This window comes from Protobothrops mucrosquamatus, unplaced genomic scaffold (genome assembly GCF_001527695.2).
Source record: "Protobothrops mucrosquamatus isolate PMUCROS unplaced genomic scaffold, P.Mucros_1.0 scaffold85, whole genome shotgun sequence".
NCBI classification, from domain to species: Eukaryota; Metazoa; Chordata; class Lepidosauria; order Squamata; family Viperidae; genus Protobothrops; species Protobothrops mucrosquamatus.
Window position 1 is genome coordinate 474,787 of NW_015386462.1, and position 21,551 is coordinate 496,337.

A 21,551-nucleotide genomic window follows, 5' to 3' on the forward strand; every position below is an offset into this window, starting at 1 on the left:
TGACACAAAATCTTATTCATCTACTACATTCTGCATTGAATTATCTATCACCCAATCGTCAAGATAAATCCACTTTGACTGAAAACATACTTCCTAAGCAATAAATGCAGTAGGACTGAAATACAGACAGGATTACACTACAAATTTATGAATAACATACTTTTCCTGAATAATGTTCTTTCTAAGACTAAACAAAATGAAAGTTTTCTTAGTGTTTCTTATAAATTATTTATTTCATATAAAAGAAACATTTATTTTTATTCAAATATAGACTATAACACAAGAAGGTAATATGCTGAAGAAGGATTTGAATGGCTTTTAGAGAGTTACCTGTAAATTGACGACAAGAGTCTCCATGTTACCATTTCCTGCTTTAGAAGCCACAAAATACTAGCAGTTTTGGAAAATTTCTGTTGTCCAGGAGTTGCTCGATACACTATTTTTTGAAGAATGTTTAGCTGATGTTTGAAAAACAGTGAAGAGCTACTTTATTTGATGTTTTATGTCATTCATTATAATTTATTATATTGTTTAGCATAAAGTAACAATTTATCATTTACCATATTTTGCATTTTGAGTATGTGAGTATATTCTTAAATGGTGGGATGCAAAGAGCAGTTTTCAGGCTTGCAGGATAATTTTTAGAAGAAAGTTCCTAGCTTGCACAGAATAGCACAAACAAGCTTGGACTACAATTGGGCTTTGATTCTGTAGCAGTAGCTAATGAGTGTCAAAACTGACTGTGCTATTCTTATCATTAGCAGAGAATGCTGCATGTGGCATGAACACTACGAAGACTATTAATCTAGTCTACATCTCTATGTTATCAATTACTTTATCTTACCGTTTTCACATAATTATGTAAAAGCTTTGATTGATCAAACTTTAGATAATACAAATCAGTATCTATAAGCCAATCTAGTTATGATCATTATCTATGGAAAATTCTTGGATTGTAAAAAGTGTAACTGAAGGTCCTAAGAACTGGATATTTCTTCATCTTTGCTTTGCAGCATAAATCCCAAAGAAAAAAGAGCAAGCAATTTTCCTTTCAAAACAAGCTTACAATCAAAAGTCTGATAGGAAAAGTACAGACAAAGGGGAAAAAGATAGATAATAAAGTTGAAATGGTGGTGATGGTGAGTAATATTTTTAACTTTTCTTTTAAACCACATATTTCAAGTAACTAGTTCTATCTTTACCCAATGAAAACTGGCAAAGTGGCTCTCGTGATTACCTACAAAGTGTCCTTCCTACAACATTTAATGAAGACCAAACTCACTATTCAAGCTCTTTGCTTATTCTAAAGAATTTTGGTTAAGCAAGAAATCATTGAATAATATAATAGAATTCTATATACCTGGTTACTGCAAGTATCTTCATACTCATCTATAAGTTCAAAAACAGTATTTGAACTATGCTTTAACAGGGAATGAAGAAAGTCAGGATACATGCTCCGAGCAGCTAAAATCACAGAAAAAATGTGTTTATTAGTATGATTTGTTTTATGCAATTGTTAATTGTTATGGCTTTACATTTAGACTTTTAATCATAATACAGATCGTCCTCAACTTATGACCACAATTGAGGCTGGAATCTCATTCGTTAAGTGAAGCGTTCATTAAGGAAGATACTCATGTGACTGCTTTGCTCAATGACTGCAATCCCAACTCTCCCAGTTGCGGTCATTGCACAGGGGTACCTTTGAAGGGGGAGAGGCGCTGAGAGGCCCAGTGCCCATTAGCATATGGAAACATGTCATGGGCCAGGAAGCTTCGACTGGCTACAGGGACCAATGGCATGCAGAAACTTGTCACAGGCAGGGAGGGTAGGGCCCTCTCCTTTCCCAAGTCTACTTACTTTACTTTTTTCTACAACTGCTGAAAGAGGCTTTTTAGACTTCAAAACAATAATCTTTGCAGGCTTTCTAGCCTTCAAAATAATCACCCTGCTAGGTTTCACATTTGCTGGTCAGAAACATCCTCACTTTGCAGGCAAAGGCAATCATTCTGAAGGCTAGAAAGACTCTTTTCTGGCCAGAAGGCTAGCAAAGGCTTTCTCCCCCCCCCCCGCCAAGAAATTGGTGCCTTATTGTTATTACCCAAGAGAACATATGAAGAAAAGCTTGCTCAGTTTCCTTCTGTTCACTGTACATTAAACTCACAAAATATGTATTTTTATCTGATTTTTTCATGGGCTCATTGGTCAATATTGTTAAACTGTTATTCAAATAAAACATGAAGATATTCATCTCTTACCAGCTTCCCCAGGGTCATCCTCATTCAAGAGGACAGCACTCTTTGTGACATCTTCTGCTGCACTATAATCTAAGTTTGTGAACATGACTGAATGTGGAGGTGTAAGTGCAGCTGTCCAGTCACTGTCATCTAACTAAGACACAAAGCATTTTATCAGTATCAAGGCAAGTTTGTTTTCTAACTGCAGTCTATTTTAAGATTCATTGAAGGTAATAGTGCACTATAATCACAATTATAAGTTGGAGAAATGTGAGATAGGTATTAGATTTCACAGAAATGATTTTTAGCAAAGCATTAAAATGTATTTTATTTAGACTCAGAACATGGCCATTATGAGGTTAGAATCACATCCTTATTGTCCATGTATTAAAATGTAATCTAAAAATTCCTTTTATTAGCTGCAAGAACTTTTATTTCAACCAATATAAATGTCACATTATTATATATCAAGACAAGGTTTTGTGATTAAAAAATAAAACCAATCAATTAATAAAGTAAGGATAATATATCTTCCAAAATAGTAAAGATAACACCAACTCTCTTCCCATCAAGTTAAAGACTAACAAGATTTTGCAACCTTCAAAGTGACAGAACAAAATAAGTTGATGCATTTATTTATTCAATTTTTATGGCCGCCAGTTCAAATAAGTGCTATGGGTGGTGACCAATAAAAAAAATCAATTAAAACCAAATACAAACACAAGATAAAAATAATATATATAGCAACTGAGAAAAATCAGAACCCTGTATGTTAATATAACCAGGAAACAGGGTGTTTCACACAGACGAGATCCTAGGCCTGGACACATAACCAGTCTTCAAGGCCTTATAAAAGCCAACAGAATCAGGGCCAATGAGAAGACAGGTACTTGGAGACTTCTGGTTCTGCGCGCAGCGAAGCAGTTGAGGGGTTTGGGACTCCGTGCCCTCCAGCTGAGTTTCTTCCTGTTAGGGGACCCTAAATGGGCCAGAAGCCGCCCCGGAGAGGTGGCAATGAAGGAAGGAAGTCCCAGGAACCGCGGAGAGACGGCAGTCGACCCTATCAGTCCAAGAGAAGCCTTCCAAAAACCAACAGGAGAAAGGCTAACCTAACTCCAGAGTCTAGCCCAAGCTGTGAGCAACTGAAGTCAAAAGCACTATTTTAAGCTGATTGTAAACAATGTGCTTGAATCTAGGTAAGAACATTGCTTTTCTCTATCCTACCTATCAACTTTCCTGAAGGGGAGAAATTCCCAAGAAGCAAAAAAAAAACCCTCCGAGAGAGTGAAGGAGGGTTTTTTTCGCCCCATCCTTTTGCTAACGGAAGCGGCGAATTGAACCTTTCATGGAGAAATAAAATCTGAAAAATGAACCACTGCTGACATCTACTGGTGGATGAGGATTATGACAGTCATGGTAAAATCTGGGGAAAAAAATAATCTCTACTTGTGACCTTCAAAGCTTTAACAATAGAGAACAGCTGTGTAGATAATGAGACTTACAAACCTGAAGGAACAAAAAAAAAAAAAAAGAACTTTTCTGAACTCTCTGGACTATAAGTATTTATTCAACTCTGAATCCAAAGCTATTTCCAGAAGGGGGGGTGAAATCTGGACTTTTGGTCATCATGGAAAATCAGAGATTTATAGGAAATATTTATCAAGAAAAAAATGAATATTTTTCAAGAGGAGATATATGATATGTTGCAACTAATTCAAATAACAATGATCTCAAATCACAAAGAAATCCAGAATAACTTTGAAAATATAAATCAACTCATTTCCAATTCAATTTTATATCAAAAAACCCCTCAGGAAAATACAGCAGAGAAGGAGCAGACAAAACAGATGACTGAACATAAATTCAAGGATAGAGACTTAAAGATGGAATACTACAAAACAAAGGAGTATGACTTAATCCAAGTGGGAAAAATTTACAAGAAATACTAGATTTGGAAAAAACAACTTATATTTCAACACTACAAAATAAACGTGAGGACAAGAAAAAAGACTGGATAAAACGTACTACAGAGATACCAGGGAAAACACTAGAACTGGAGAGACAAAAAGTGACAAGACAAGCAGAGAGAAAAAGAAGGAAAAAGATTCCAAATAAAAATGAGTGGGCAAATGCCCTTAATAAAGATATTGTTTTACTTTTTATATCTACAGCAACATTTACGAACATACGGAAAAACCTTTTGATTCAGCAAAATACATCGATCAAGAAAGATACTGGGCAAAGGAAAAAGACTAAGATGGAAATCAAGAAAATAGATGATGGGACTTTTCAGAGAGAATACTTAAAAAAGAAACATTTTTTTGAATATGGTTAAAGAAACAGAAAAATTTTGGAACATATATGCTATTCTAAGAGGGATGAATTCTCTAAATAATATAGTATGCTTTTTTCTCTTTTGTGTTCTTTTTCTTGATATGAGTAATAAAAAAAGTTGAAATGATTTAAGTAAAGGAAATATTTTAGATATTTAAATGTGACCGAATTTAAGAAAATTATGAAAAAAATGTTTTGAATAAGAGTAAAAGGACTAGATGACTGTTTAACATTGAATGGAATGTTTAAAGATTAAATATATTCTTAATTATGGTTAAAAAGAATAAGAAACTGAGGAAATAAATATATATATTAGCCTAGGAGGGATATATATTTTAAGTAGTATGTTATTTCTTAAGTTTCTTTACTCTTGCTCTTTCTTTTTCTTTTCATCGTTTTATCTATTTCTTAAGAAATATAAAAGTGTGAGATGGCTTATACAGAAAAAATAGAATTAGATTTGTAAATGTAAATGTAATTAATTTTTGAGAAAAACTTCACCAGTAAGAATATCTAGAATTTAGTGAGAGAGAAATAAACTAAAATAAGGATTGTAACAGGATCTATGATAAGGCAACCAGAATGACTGAACAGAAAAGAAATATTATACTGATATGATTATTATTTTTAGGAATATTGGAAAAAAATATATGTTCAATTGTTATTTATCAAAATATAAGAATTGTATTAATTCAATGTTTGCAAAAGAGGATATTTTGGGTAAAGAGGAAATAAACTACAATTATTATGTGGAATATGGATTATAGAAATTAATTGTTAATGATTGTTTTACAGATGTAACCCAGACAACACACTGTTCACCAATTATTAAGTGATTTATGTTTTTTTTAAATTCAATAAATATATTACAAAAAAAAAGAGAGAAGACAGGTACTTGGCAGAGAAGGCATATCTCCTGGTCCTGCTAGGTGACATTCCTTGGTTGACAGGACCCTGAACATGGGTATCCTGCCAGACCAGATTGAATGGTTAGAAACAACTGGGAGAAGACAGTCCCTCAGGTAACCCAGTCCCAAACCATGAAGGCCTTTAAAGATGATAACCAGCATCTTGAATTCATCCAGAAACACATTGGAAAACAATACATGAAGCAGTGGTCTTACATATGTTGGATAACTGACACCATTTACTACCGTGCAGCTTCATTCTGGACCAGTTAAAGTTTCTGGATGCTCTTTAAGGGCAACCCCATGTATAGTGCACTGCAGAATCCAGATGGGCAGTCACAAGGCATGAGTGACTGTTTATATTTTCATTTAATAGCAACATACTTACTAGCAGTAACTAAAGTCATCCTATCTGGGCTGTAGAAATTCAGACAACCAGGAGACAATAGCAAAGAATACTGATGGCCTGGATTTTGTAGTCAACGCAGAATAGCCATGGGAATAAACTATAGCAACCAATCATATTCCTCTATGTCATAACCATCTAATGGGGAAGGGAGGGGCTTTCTTGAATATTTTCAAACTCTCTAAATCCCAGACAAATACTGCAACATAAAATCCATAGTAACTACAGCGGTAATTATTTCTTTACTTACTGACCAAATAACTCATTCATAAAAACTACAAAATATTCTTACCCTGCTATCTTACATTGAGGAATAGTTAAGCTCCAACAAGTTCTTACAAAATTTTTCATATTAACTTATCGAAATTTAAAGACACATTGGAAAGGGGAAACCCTTCAATGTTGCCAGGGCTCAATATACATTTTAGCAAGAAAGTATGACATATCGCTTGGAGAAAAGAATGTGGTGAATGTCCTACTTGGATGAAATAAAAAACAGGTATCACAAACAGATCAGTTTTGGAGGTGGAAGGACACAGTGCACAACTCATTGCAGGTTCCATTTGTACTATTTTTTCTCATAGAACTATACATAGCAATCTTTCCAAAACTGCTTATAAGAAGAAAATTAAAAGACTCAGTCTGCTATTTTATGCATATTTCCATGAACATGTTAAGTGCAGTTGGATGAATTTCTGAGATTACCACTTTGTGATAATAATGGGTTACCACAAAGTAGTAGTAGGTGGCTCAATTATCTTATGCCCTGCAGTCTAATCATTTCTGTTTAGTGTGCTCTTACCACAGACAAATTATCAAGGTGCCCAGGAATCTTCACAAAGTAAGGTGATTTCCTCTCTGTGCCTTGGTTGGTAGATATATTTGACTGCCTTGTGGCACTTCGGCTCCGTGGAGTAACTGGAAAAAATGTTTTTGATTATTTTTCTAAAAAACATATACTTTTGTGTTTAACACTTTTATTTTGAAAAAAATGAATTCTGGATGACAAATAGAATACAGTAAATTTAAAGGACTATTTTATTGAAGGAATTTTACTATATGCTACCTGTAATTTTTAATATTTATAAGTAGAAATTAAATATAAAGAATCTTACCAGATTGAGAAAACAGCCCTGGAGTCCTGGGAATTGTTAACCCTCTTGTTGACATGCCACTTAAACTGTCATCCAGGATAGCCAACACTAAGAAAGGAAGCTAAGCTAAGAAAATGCATATCAGGTTTTGCCTCATCATATAGAAAGTTCTTCTATCAAAATTTGGAAGCAGAGCTATCTTTCATCAGATCCTGCAAATGCCATTTTTTCCTAGTTGGTTAGCTACTGACAACCAAGCCAGATGATGCTATGCACAATATTTGTTTTTTAAATAAAAGCCTTGTTTTATTCCACTAACTGGGAATAGGGATAACCTGATCATTAATGGCAGAAGAAAATCAAATTCAATTGTTCACATTTTACTGTCATGGTTCCAACAGATGAAACTCTTCAAAGAACTTCGAGGCATTGTTTACCTTAAAGAATCTTTATTCGAGCACCATAGCATCGGCATGTACATAGTCAAAGCTAAAATCTGAATTCCCCTCCTCTCAGCACATAGTATCAAAACACAATTCCCTCCTCTAATTAACAGTCATAAATCACATTCTCCAATTAGTTTGAAATGCAGGCTTTCCTTCCAGTTCTTCAACCCGCCATTTCTTATCTCTTATTTAAAAAAACCTTGGTTCTCACACTAGTTACAATATTGTTATATCTAACTAAACTCCCATGCACAATCCTCCTCCTCCCCAGTATCATCTAATTCTAATTCTAAGAGAAGGAAAATGGCTGCATCCAATGTTAGCAGCATTGACATTTACACAATGCCACAATCAAGAAAGCCACATTATAATTAGTGCAGTAAAACAACAGGCATTCTGTGATATTTTTTTTATTACAAATTGTGTGTAGTAGTTTGTGTATTAGATTAAATTGGCAAGAAATGTTTGCCATCTAATTCAGGGGTCCACAAACCGGGTCCATGGACCAGTACCGGGCCGTGTTATGCCATCAACTGGTCCGCACAAACAAGTAAAGCCCCATCCACAGGATGCAGGCAGCATACAAAACCACGCACCCTCCGGTCCACAGAAAAACTTCTCTCCATGGAACTGTTCCCTGGTGCCCAAAAGATTGGGGACCTCTGATCTAATTCATTCTAATACATTCCAAACAAGAAGAAACATTGAAAAATGTTAAAGATTGAAACCACATAGAACTTTGCATCTATTTGAATTATGAGTATATATATTTTTCTTTTTAAAGAAAAAGACACTACTTTGCAGCACACAAAAACAATGGGCATCTCTCAAATTACATCATAATTACATCATATAATAAAGGATACTAGAAACTTTTTTTTGAGTATTTTGCTTTAGAACTGGCTGAATCATTTCTCGTGACGACGTATTCTGAAAATCATTCCTGAAAAGATAAGAATGAAAATTATTTTGAACTTTGCTCAATATTTTCTCTTCACAGACATAGGATGGATAGATTTGTCTCCTTTTGATTAAAAAAAATATTTGGGAAATTTAAGACTTAAATGTATTCCTCAGCAAGTCTTTTTTTCTTCATGCACACAAGCGGTTTTCATGATCAATCACATTTCTATGTCAAGACTTATACAGGCAATGAGGGGTGAGAGCCATATTCTGTTAAATCCAGCTTCTGATTTATGTATGTTTACATGTGCGCACATGCACACACACCCTGCTCTCTTCAGGATTATAATATGGAAATGGAAAAGGGTGAAAAAAAGCATAATCATCAAGACGATGAAATAATCCTTGAATAGGTTTTAATTGTTTATCTTTTTATCTAAAAACAGTAAAATAGATATAATCACTGTGGAATTACATATTTCTTAAGTTAAAAATATTAACTATTCTTAGAATCCTGCCAAAGTGAAAATATCATGATATAACAAATGTGATATTCTATAGAAGGCACTTCAACCAGATAAAAGCCTCCCCTCTGACCAGTTATCAAAGAGCAAGGCATCTAAAGAATAGCTTCAAGATGACAGTCCTAGCAGAATGATGTGGGTGGAGGAGGTCCAGCATTTTTGGTTCCTTTGCCATATATAATTTTGGGGTGAGAAGACTTCAATTTCCCGTTTTTTATAAAACGTGGTGCTAGACATGCCACCCAGGCCGCTAAAAGTATGCCATTAATTGACAATAAAAATTACTCCTAGCCACTTTGAGTTTAATATAAAAAGATAAAACCCCTTTTTATAAGGGGTTTATAAGGGTTTTAAATAAGACAAACCCAGTAATAACAATAATAAATCTGCTACTGTGCCTCCATTATGCAAAATCTCATTGAATAATTTATGCGATAATAAATACGTCCATTTTTAAGGTCCCCACAGAAGCCTTCATTAGTCTAGGGTCAAAATAGCTCACCGGTCCATTTCTGCATTTGAGGCCAGCGGACCTCCAATCTGAGTCCAAGCCGCTACTTGAGAGTTCCCGCTTCTGGAAGTTTAGGTACGGAGACAGGAAGGGAAACACACTTTGGAGGAAAGGGGTGGAGTTGGAGCCGCGAGACGATATCTTTGATTCGGGATTAACCGCCTGGTGAAAACCCTGTTGCTTTTCTGTAACGTTCCCAGAATGCTAATATGCTTCCGGTTTGCAGAATGGAAAATAAATCTATTAATCCGTTATCTGCTTTGAGAAAGGCACGTTTATCGAGTTCTTGTCCTCAGATCAGCAGATAGAGCGCCCTCTACCGCTTTGGAGGATTATATCCACGTCTCTGAACATCGATGGGGTCGATCTGCTTGTTTCCTGTTGTTGCGATAGGCGATAATTTGACGTCCGCTAGATTTGAACTGTTTGGGAAACAATATTTGAAGGTCGAAACAATGGGTTATCATCTGGAGTCTGTGTGAAGACAGATTCTTTATTACATTTCGAAAATTTACTATGAGAGAGTGGATTTTATCTGCAATAGTCTGGATTAAAATAAACTACCTTTATTATTTTTATAAATAACTCAAAACTGCAAACATAGCTAATATTTGTCCTCCTCATTTCCCCAGAACAACAACCCTGTGAGGTGGGTTGGGCTGAAAGAGAGTGACTGGACCAAAGTCACCCAGCTGTCTTTCATATCTAAAGTGTGACACAGTCTTTCAGTTTTTAGCCTGGTACCTTAATCACTAAAGCAAACTGGCTTTTTATTAAAAAGTTAAATCACTGGCGACCAGATAAGGCTGCAAAAATCCAGCTGATAGGATAACATAAATAATATAATTCCCTATACTACTATGTAGTTAACATATTTTTGCCATCCAATTAAGTACTTGGAAACAAACCCAATGAACTAGATACTGTTTGGATACTCTTATGCTAAGAGGTTGAAAAATATGGTATTTTTCTTTAATTAATTTTAATTTAATTTAGTTAATTTAATTTTAAGATGTATCTGTTTTACTGTTTTTAGATTTTCCCAGGTAAAATGCCTACTTGTAAGCCCAAACTTGTGTGGGGAGATGGGAGTTACAATAAAATCATGTAACTTAAAAGTTATATACATGCTCCTTATTTATTTAGTCTTGCTTCAGTTACCACAGTTCACATAATTCTTTGAATGAATAAGATGCTTAAGAGTTAACATGAAGATAGAAATAAAATAATCTGATCTAAAATATAGCAGCTTGCATATGGAAATATGGTAACAGGTATAATAGTATGTAGCAAGTTTCTCATAGAAATGGTGTACATAGCTTGTTAAAAATATCATTTCAGCCTTTTACCAGGGGAAAGCAATAAATGGCACTTTTATGCTAACATTTTTATCATTTGAATCTAACAGTATCAGTTACATTCACCATCCAAAATAATGCTTTTTTAAAAAAAGGCTGCTTATAAATTCCACAGACTAAATAAGACAAATAGGAATGCTCTCTTTTGCTTTAATAAAGCACGGAATACAGAAAATATTTTGTAAAATCCAAATGGCAAAAATAGATGGCAAAGTTTATAAGATATCCTTCTACAACAGGAGTGTCAAACTGCCAGCCCGTGGGCCCAATGCGTCATGCCGAAACTGCGCCCACCCCATTGCAGGCAATGAAAAAAAAGTTGTGATGTGTCGTGACTCGTCACGTGATGTTGCGAGTTTGACAACCCTGTTTTACAATGTAATTTAATTCTAATTGTGATACACATTTATTTGTATTCAGGTTAAAACAATTGCTGAATCCAAACCACAAGTTTGATGTTTTGAACAGATTGTTGTTACTCAGTGTTTTAAGGGCAGATACATCTATAGCAAATTAAATCGATCTGATATTATTAGAAATGATAATTGTTAAGTCTAAAAGAAAAGTTCTTTGCCCAGAATTCAGAAGCATTGTGAAATTTTATATATAATAAATTATGTATATTACATAATTTCTATTTTTATTTGGTCCTACTTTCAAAGGTAAGAACATAAGAACATTACAACCATAATCCAGTTAGACAGCATAGTATCAACTGTTTCACCTTTCTTTTAAAATGGAAACAAAGTATTGAGTATTTTGCCATGCAGTTAACATTCTTTTTTTTTTTTGTTAGCCAAGATTGTAGATATTAATTTTGTGATAACATTATAAAATATAATGCAAACATTGCTCCTGTTTCTTACTATTGCATTTTTGTGGCAAAGGTAAAATACTGATGTAGTTAATAACTGGATTATTGAGATCTTTCTATATTGCAAGGTACAAGTTTTTCAAACATTGTGATACCGTAATCCCCTAAATGACTTAAAATATACTTCTAAATACCATGCTGGAAATCTCTAGCCATCAGGAAACTATCTACCAGTGGGTAGATGTATTGTTTTAGCTAGGTATCACTCAACATTCCCCAGGAATTTACTTCCTGCTTTGCCTGCAGTTGTGTTTTGCCTCTGCATGCTTGATGAGCTGTACGAAATCCTGTAATTCTTCCAGCTGCTGGCATTTGAAAAACCTCAGTAAAATCTAGATTTATGAACTACGGTATGTAAAATCTGCCTAGGGGTTTTAGTGTGCATATTTCAACTATTGCACATTACTTCCTAAAATGATTACAATTCAACTAAGCTAGTATCTCTACAATGTTAGGAAAGTTAATGTCAATTTTCCCTCCCTTGCAGCTAGATTAGAAGCAGTTAATCCAAAGAAACAAGTCTAAAAACTCTTAATAGTATTTATTAAAAGGTTAAGATTACAAGACAAGATTCCAGTGAGTACTTTACTTTTAAATGGTGTGTGTGTGAGATTTATGGCAGCAAACTTTGTGTTTTTTCCATTTTTCAAATACAGTGGGTGAAGGCTTGTTTTTTGTGAAGGAGATGTTGTCTGAATATGCTAGTTGCTCTGGTCCTGCTCATCTTTTTATTATTATAAGAACCAATTATATTTCAGTACCTTGTCTTAAGATCTCTTTAAATTGTAAAGAATGATTGTAAAGAATGAAAAGGCTATTTTTTCAATGCATAGGAACTCTGTAAAATGATCTAGAACAGGGATATCAAACTCGCAACGTCACATGATGTGTCATGACGTATCGTGACTTTTTTTCCATTGCCGGCAATGGGGTGGGCGTGGTTTGGCATGACGCATCCGGCCCATGGGCTGGGAGTTTGACATCCCTGATCTAGAATATAATTCAGATATCAATGCTGCTAACATCAGATGTTCTTGCTTGACAATATATGAAGATGCAGACATTTTCTATTTAACCTGTGTATTACTTTTAGAGTAAAAATTAAATGGTGCTGGAAACTTTTCAAACTGTTTAGGGGTTCCGGACTCCAGTCGCTGTTCCTAAACTAAAGGAATAGGCTGACAAAGATTTGGGGAAGATCTCATCATGGAAGAAGAAAAAATACCTGAGGCCAGCCCCCCGGCAGCCGCAGCTTCCCCGGGGGGGGGACGACAGCAGCAGCAGCTTCCACGGGGGGGGGGGGGGCGCAACAGCCAGTAAGCCAGTGGAAAAGGAACTCTTGCAGATTTCCCAGCTGGGAGCAAGACCAAAGCAATTAGGAGAGCTGATCGTCAGACTGGGATAAGCCCAGTGGAGGCTCCGGAGGCTTCAAAACAGCCTTGCCACCCTCAAATGTAGTAATCAGTGTTCAGTCATTGCAGGGTGCAAATATGGCTGACCGCCTTCGCAGCATTTATTCTTTTATACAGTTTTCCAAGCAGCAAAAGTTTAACATGGCAATAGCAACTCCCTACCAATCCTTAAGAATAGAAAGCCAAGAGGCCCAAAACAGGGAGCAGTTTGCTGCCACATCCTTTTGGTGTAGCCTAGCTCAGGGCTTTTCAACCTTTTCACCCATTGTACTACTTTTAGGATATGGCAACATCCGAGTACCACCAGTCGCCTAGCAAGGTGTCAAAAACTTGATGACCAAAAAAAAAAAAAAAAAAGGAAAAAAGTGATAAAGTACAGGTAGTCCTCGACTTACAACAGTTCGCTTAGTGACTGTTTGAAGTTACAATGGCACTGAAAAAAGTGCCCCCAAGCCACAGCCGAGCAAGACACCTGCCTGCCCACCCAGCGGCGCTCTTCCTCCTGTCCGAGGTTTCCATTTTTGTGAGCATTTCTGTTGAGGATTGGCAGTGGGGGTGTGGTGGGGGGTTGGTTTTTATTCCCCCCATCTGCTGGGTGGTTGCAGCAGGTTTTGGTCACTTCACATGACCCTGGGACACTGTGACCATCATAAATATGAATCAGTTGCCAAGCATCTGAATGTAAATCACAAGACCCTGGAGATGCTGCAACATTCCAGCTGATCGGTGCTTCTTCTGGGCTCGGCAGAAGCGCCAGGATCAGTGCCGAGCTCCAGATGGAGCCTGGCGCTGATCCTGGCGCTTCCGCTGAGCCCTGACAGCCCCAAAGAAGTGCCAATCAGCTGGAGCCTGGCGCTGATCCTGGCACTTCCATTGAGCCCTGACAGCCCTGCAGCTCCAGCCGTCTCTCGCTCAGGCTTGTGCGGTGCTGCCACCAGTTCAGCTCATTCCCCTCCCCCGCTACCACTTTTCTAGGATGGTCGCGTACCACCTGCCAGGTGCCAATGTACCACAGGTGGTACTCGTACCACTGGTTGAAAAGCCCTGGCCTAGCTGATATCAGGCAGGTGAGGTCATTGTACCAGCCTAGGGTAGTTTCCCACATTGTCATGGTGATGTGAATGGATGAGATCATGTGGAGAGAAGAGGCACGCAGGCTTTGGAGGGTGCAGTTTGCTTCTCCTGACCTCTACCTGCCCCCTATCTTTACATCTCACTCTTTTTTGTTTTGTTAGACGAAATATCGTCGTAAGAGGGGTTAATAAAAGGATTATAATCAGGAGAGGAGCACCCCTGCAGTTGTTTATACAGGGCATAAACCTGACCCTGAGGCAATGTGGGAGAGAATTTGGGGCTAAAAGCTCTGATACATATATTGCAAAATGAAGGAATACATTGCACAAAACAGCACCCACCAAGATCCTAAAGTATCAATTTTCAAATCAGAGGTCAAATTGTGTAAAATATTAATCTGGTGCTGGATGGTTCGTGAATTATCAGAAATATTAAAACAACACATCCCCTCAAAACTTTCACAACCCAAATGCTGACGCAGAAGCAAATAATCGATAGCAGTGCGATTTTGCAAAATAGCCTTTCTCAAATCTTGCAGCTCATGGTTGATTGCTGACACAGCTGAAGAAGTAGCATTGTTTTTGCTAAATTACATGCAATAGCATTAATGTTGAGGTGAGCATGAACAGCAAGTCCTGGCACACCCACTAAAGACATAGTCAGTGCCACATATTCTGCTTTATTAAGTAAGGCTGTCTCAGAGTCACAAGTGCTGTCTAGCGTGACCCCACGTCGAGAACAGTTTGAGTGAACTTGTTGTTTGAAAAGCAAAACAGGAATTAGCCGGCTGAGACAACACTGCGCTTCACTAATATTAGCAGGAATATAATTAAAGATTTCTTGACCACATGTAAAAACCATCCTTGCGATAGCCAAACATGTCCAAAATGAAAGGAAGTCTCTTCAAAAGCTGTGCAGTTTAAAACAGGTGAGCTAATGCGATGACAGTGAGGTTTTTTACTTGAAGAAGTACAAATAACTATTTTTGCACATTATATTTGCAGGGATAGCTACCACTGGGGTGTGCAAAGCAATAGCGTCAGGGGGTGGATAATAAGCAGTAACCCCCCAGCTAGATATAGCCTTATAGTTAAAGTTCCCATTGAATAGAATTGTGCTATAGCCAGTGAAGTTTTGAATTACTGCTGAAGTGGTGCAAACAGGGACTAAACATGTAGAAAGCAAATTTTCCATGTCATACGCTTCAGATAAGCAAAAGACATCATTTTGTGTGATGTTAGCCAGCTGCACCCATAGATTTTGCTTCATTCGTTGCTCGAATGATTGTTTGGGTGGGATGACAGTTGCTGTTGTCAAAGGGCAGATGTTAACGATCAGACACAAACAAATGATGGCTAAGGAATTTGCAGTTAAAACTGCAAAAATGGCAGCGCACAGGTTCTTGGGGGTTTGCTCTACTTGTTGTTGCTGCAGCACTGGCTGTGCTTTGGCGGTCAAGTTCTTTACATCTCCCCATGTCACTGGCCGACTGGCATGTCGGGATCAGATTGGGTCGCTTTGCCATCTGTAGGGACCGGGTCCAGGGACTGGTGCCACGACATCCCTGGCTGGGTGAACGTAATGTGCTGGAATCCACAAAGGTCCTGTAGGAGCAAGCACAGCAGCCTCGCCCCCAAGTGATCAGAGGGACCGGTCCCAACCATGCTTTGTCTGGTAATGCCCGATAATATACCAGAGGTGGAGGCAAGCTTGTTTTCTGTTGAAAGTGTCTCTGATAAGTGGTGGAATTTTGAATGGAAACATTCAATTGGTGTAATGTAAATAATACTTTTTGAACCTGTTGTGTTACCCATGACAAATTGGGTACCCTAGATCTGTCCTTTTTTATTTGTTTGTGAAAGCAGTTCTTAAAGGACCGATTAGCACATTCCACGATGGCTTGACCCGTGGAATTATAGGGAAGGTCATGAGTAAAAACAATATTCCAGGTTGTGCAAAATTGCAAAAAGACCACTGAAGAATAGGCTGGCCCATTATCAGTTTTTAAGGAAGAGGGCTTACCCAGGGCTGTAATGGTCGAAAAAAGATGAGAAATAACATGTGCAGCTGTTTCCCCTCGTTGAGGCGTGGCCCAAATTGTTCCTGAATAGGTATCAATAGATAAATGAATATATTTCCAGGGAGCCATTTGCCATACTTGATTAGCAGCAAAACCATGGGGATTAGGAAGACATAAAAAAAATAGACCCAGGAAGGGAGGAGTGACTGCGTATATGAGAAATATAATGTAAATGCTTTCAGTCTTGTAGCAGCTGCTGTAAAGGGAAAAACAAAGTCATAAGATTGGGGTCGATCCTGGGCATGATATAAACACCTGGAAGATTAAAAATAATTTTCCACACATAATGAGAGTCAGAGATTAAGTTAAAAGGCTGTTGAGAAAAGGTGTGAAAAGCCAAGATAGCAGCAGCTAACTCTGAGCATTGTGGTGAGGACTGTATTGCAGTGTAGAACACATTCCAGGTATCATCATGAGGATCCTTGTAAGCAATTGCTCCTCTCGTTCTCCCTCCCTTGGAAAAAACAGTAGGAGCTTGTGGCAAGGAAGAAGGAGAAAGCAGTGGGCGGACAGGAAAGGAAAAAGTCATTAAACAAGCAAGTCAAGGATCTTTAGGCAGATGATATGAAATAAAGCCTATATAGTCAGTTAAAGCACTGAAGAGATAAGTTATCCTGAAAATAAAATTGATAATCAGATTTTGAAATAGGAAGAACAATATTAATTAAATCAGTTCCATTTTGACGGCAAGCTCGTGTGCGTCCTAAGGTTATTATTTCAGCAACCACCTGGATAAAAAATAAAACATTTTGGGATGGGGTGTGGGGTAAGTAAAGTCATTCAATACAATATATTTTTTGAGCTTTTATCACAGCTAATACTCCTGTAGGTAGCTTACTAGTAGGAAATATTAAAAGTGTTAACTGACAATTTTTATGTGGAATTCTGACCACAAATTGTGTCATTAATTTGTTCCACTGTGGCAAGTGCTGCAGGTGGAACTACAATGAGATCCCCAGGTTGTTTTCCTTTGGTCAATAAATCAAATAATGGACTGAGCAAATTTATAGGCAAAGAAAAATATGGGCAAACCCAAGTTAGGATGCCTAACAATTGCTGTAAATTGATCAATGAAATAATTTTGGGTAGGCTCAAATGAGGAAAAGCTGGGGTAGAATAAGATTGCAACATTTTATGCCCTAAATAAAGATAGGGAGAATGCAACTGTATTTCTGAAAGCCAATTAGATTGTATCTTTGGTGCTCCAATTAAAACATCATCCATATAATGATATACCAAAGCCAATGGGTGACGTTTGTGAAAAGGAGCCAATGTTGCAGCAACATAATGTGGGACTGTTTAGCATTCCTTGTGGCAAAACTGTCCAGTGATAACATTTATTAAGTTCTGAATGATTCACTGCAGGCACAGTAAATGCAAACTTTTCCTGAGAGTGGGCATCCAATTTAATCAAATTCCATTCAGATGGAAACAAATTTCCAGTAAATAGGTTAAACATTTACAAATCTAAGCAAAACAATTCAGTCATTTCTTTTGGTTGATGGATATATAGGTCTAACTAAACAATTTAAACTCAACAATTTTCCCCTCAAAAAATATTGTCCAACAATTACGGTTTCCTCTTTCGAGTAAAAAATTTGCAAGCCAAAACTGCAAGAGTGGGTATCAAATTTCACCTCCATTCCACCCTTCTCAAATTGGAATTCGAAGCAGAGAAAAAAAAGTTTTAAAACGAACAGCTCCCCCTTCTTCTTTCTGTCTCTCTCGCTCTTCAACACAGCCAGCAGGGAAATGAAAGAGACAGGAAAAAAAATCTCACCACCAAAAAATAGTTTTCTCTCCTTCATATGCATTTTCCATAAATTCTCTCACACATCCTCCATAGAACTCTTCTTATGCAAACACTATTATTTTTCAATTTACTTTTACAACAATAAAATCTACAGTTTACTATTTCTTTCACAGCCTGGGAGAGAGTGGGTGGGGGTGGGGTTTGAGGGCTAACACACACTTAGATATCACCAAATGAACTCATTCACTTCCATTCCAGCTGCTTTCATAAATAATTCCACATACAAATATTTCATTTCACACTTTCTCCAGACAACCATTAATTTTTTAAATAAGGCCTTTTGGTATGTTGTTATCAAAGAGGGTTTGACCCTTTTCCAAGTCTTGGAAATAACTCAGAACAACACAGACAAACATATATACACAAATACTGTTAAAACACCATTTATTTAAACATATGACTTGTCCTGCAAGAAGCGAGAAAAATCATGAGGTGATTCCAACCAAAAGTGGTTTTTATAGGGCCCTTTATCATCTCCTATTTTTCTCACCATTCCAAGCCCAAGCATAATGTTCTGGGTGGCCACACACACACACACACACATATATACATACATATATATATAAACAAAACACACTACACATCAACACAAAGCACCACCAGACATTGTCTGACAGGGTTAAACTTAACAGCCACTTAAAGTTTCAAAACATTCCAATTGTTCAAAACACATTGCAGAGGAGTACATTTTGAGTTAATTTATGTCTTTAAATTACTCTGAAGATTCCCCTTATTATTTTTTCCTACTTCGAGATTGTTCCTCTAATATTTTCCTTGTGGGGGTGTATGATGTCTGGGAAGAAGCAAAAGAATTAGCATCTTCAGAAGGAGCTGGAGATCCAATTAAAGATGTTTCAGGAGGGAGACGTTTTACTTGGTTTTAATCAGAAGGGGGGCTGATAGTTAATTGCTGCCCTTCTGAAGCATCTGAGCCATATTTTTCCACTGCCCGACGGCACTGAATACCATCGATGTAAGATCTGTACTGGACCCCGAGGTTCAAGATGTAAAGTATGCCCTATCTTAGCCTAAGTGTCCGGCACTCAGGATTCCAAGGGCAATGTTTCCCTACCTCATCCACCAGCTTCCTTATGTGTGCCTCAGGCTCTGTCATGCCTGATTTATGTAGCAGGAATCTGAGTTCCTGTGCCTGTTTCTGCTGGTGCTGAGATAACTTGCGACCCATACTTACCACTGAGGGGTCTCAGAAGACGAAAGTGCACTTAGGGGTCTATTCCAGATGATAAGTATGTTGGTTGTCACTCCATCGCCGGGGGGGTTCCCAAATGTCCCTGTTCGAGCAGCCAGCTATAGTAATCAGTGCTCAGTCATTGCAGGGTGCAAATATGGCTGACCACCTTCGCAGCGTTTATTTTTTTATACAGTTTTCCAAGCAGCAAAAGTTTAACATGGCAATAGCATTTTATTGGTTCAACTCCCTACCAATCCTTAAGAATAGAAAGCCAAGAGGCCCAAAACAGGGAGAAGTTTGCTGCCACATCCTGTTGGTGTAGCCTAGCTGATATCAGGCAGGTGAGGTCATTGTACTAGCCTAGGGTAGTTTCCCACATTGCCATGGTGATGTGAATGGATGAGATCATGTAGAGAGAAGAGGCATGCAGGCTTTGGAGGGGGCAGTTTGCTGCTCCCGACCTCTACCTGGCCCCTATCTCTACACTCAAAGACTTTGAAAGCAGATGAGCTGGAGCCACAACAAAGGGATTCTTGCATATTGCATGCCCCACACCGATGGAGAACTGCCAGGCCGTCTGCCACTGAAGACTCGGGTGAGTGGAAATATCCGTCTGCAGCTCGTAGTCAGTCAGTAGAATATTTGGCAGAAAGATTTGAAGAATTAGAAGTGAGAAGCGAAGAACAGCTCCTTCTGAGAGAGGCCTCCAGCCCCTCCCTCGCAGATCAAACAGCCTTCCAGACCCTGGGGTCCCCTGCCAGGGCCTCCAGCCCCACAGAGAGAGAGAACCCAAGCCTGGGCCCCCTACAGCAATGGGGAATTTGGCAGCCCCCACAGATGGGAGGTCAGCCACCTCTGAGCTTGCATCAACTAATAGAGGCCTTGCAACAGTTTGGGGTAGTACAGAAGCCAGGAGAGCAACAGCTGGTGGGTCCACAAATGAGGGAGGTCCAGCAACAACCCCCACTCATCCAGCAACCATTGAAGGGCCTGCAGCAGCAGAGGGCGCCACCAGCCCCTACAGTCCAACAGCAGAGAAGACTACTGCAACTCCCACTTGCACAGCCACCATTGAGGGGCCTGCAGCAGCAGAGGGCACCACCAGCCCCCGCAGGCCAACAACAGAGAAGACAGCAGCAGCCCCCACCCAGGCAGCAACCTTTGGAAGACCTCCAGCAACTCGAGAGGCCAGTAGACTACCGGTATTGCAACCACAGCAGGGTGGATGGCCGCAGCCCCGAATGTGCAACCCCTGGGCATACGGCAACAGCCATGGTGGGGCCAGCTGCAACTGGGGGTGCCACACCGACAGTGGAGAGCTCAACAGCCGTTGGATCAGCAGCCAGGATGGGGCCAGCAGCAATTGGGGGGGCCATGAGCGCAGTGGGGAGCCCAGTAGCCATTGCACCAACAGCCACGATGGGGGCCACAACAGACTATAATTCCCCACCCTTCAGAGCAACCTTCGATGGGGACCCAGAGAAGCTGATTTTTTTTTCTCAACCAAGTACGCTTTCACTTGAACTGCTGGGCCTATCTCTACCCAGACCCAGGCGCCATGGTCAATGTGATTGCGTCCAGCCTAGAGGAAGAAGCATCTGAATGGCTGAACAATTTATATAATGAGCAAGCCCCCAAATTGGAGGACCCCCACCTCTTTCTCCTAGAGCTGAGAGAAAGATTTGAGGACCCATCCATTGGCCTCAAAGCAGGAGAACAAATCCACAAAATAAAACAAGCCAGCAGGCCTGCCCTGGAGTACGTGTGAGAGTTCCGCAAGATAGCAGGTTGAATAGAGGGGTGGCCTGAGCAATCCCTAATCCATCTCTTCATTGAGGGATTAGACGACCACCTCTCTCAGGCCTGCATCTATTGAGCAGTACCTGATCAGCTGCAAGAGTGGTACCAGACAGCGGTGAAGCTAGATGTTCAGCTCACCCGCTATAAGAAGCCTCCCCCACCTGAAACTGAGCCAAAACCAGAACAACCCAGACAACAACCCCCCCGAAAACCTCCAATGGCTATGACTGCTGAAAGGCCCAGGCCACCTGCAGGCCCGCCAATCACATGCTTCCGATGCAGACAGCAGGGACATCGAGCAGCGAACTGCCGAGTTCCCTACCCCCAACAGCAGAGCAGACCAGGATCTGCAGCAAGGAAGAAACCTGATCAGTAGCCAACAAGAGAAAAATCTAACTGGATCACACAGGAACTGGTTGCCCAAATCACATCCCCCACACAGGAGGACGCCGGGACTAAGGCTGGATCCACCCCTGCTCTGCCCTCTTTCGACAGCGACGACAGAGAGAACGACCCGATGGTGAGTCAACATGTCCCATCTTTTTCACTGCCTGCAAAACTAATAATCCCTAAATTGGTAGCACA

The 21,551-nt window shown here is 39.0% G+C and overlaps 1 protein-coding gene across 1 annotated transcript in view; it reads right to left on the bottom strand.

Annotated features, from left to right (window-relative positions):
• Positions 1–9,501, bottom strand: part of NUP107 (nucleoporin 107) — a 28,516-nt gene extending 19,015 nt beyond the window's left edge. Inside the window, exons 1-7 of the mRNA XM_015812464.1 lie at positions 9,355–9,501; positions 8,292–8,368; positions 7,001–7,087; positions 6,688–6,803; positions 2,259–2,391; positions 1,361–1,464; positions 331–458 (exon numbers count right to left, since the gene is read on the bottom strand). Of these exons, the coding sequence (XP_015667950.1) occupies positions 331–458; positions 1,361–1,464; positions 2,259–2,391; positions 6,688–6,803; positions 7,001–7,087; positions 8,292–8,368; positions 9,355–9,362 (653 nt within the window). The 5' untranslated portion in view covers positions 9,363–9,501. The remainder of the gene's footprint in view (positions 1–330; positions 459–1,360; positions 1,465–2,258; positions 2,392–6,687; positions 6,804–7,000; positions 7,088–8,291; positions 8,369–9,354) is intronic.
• Positions 9,502–21,551: the final 12,050 nt, after the last annotated feature.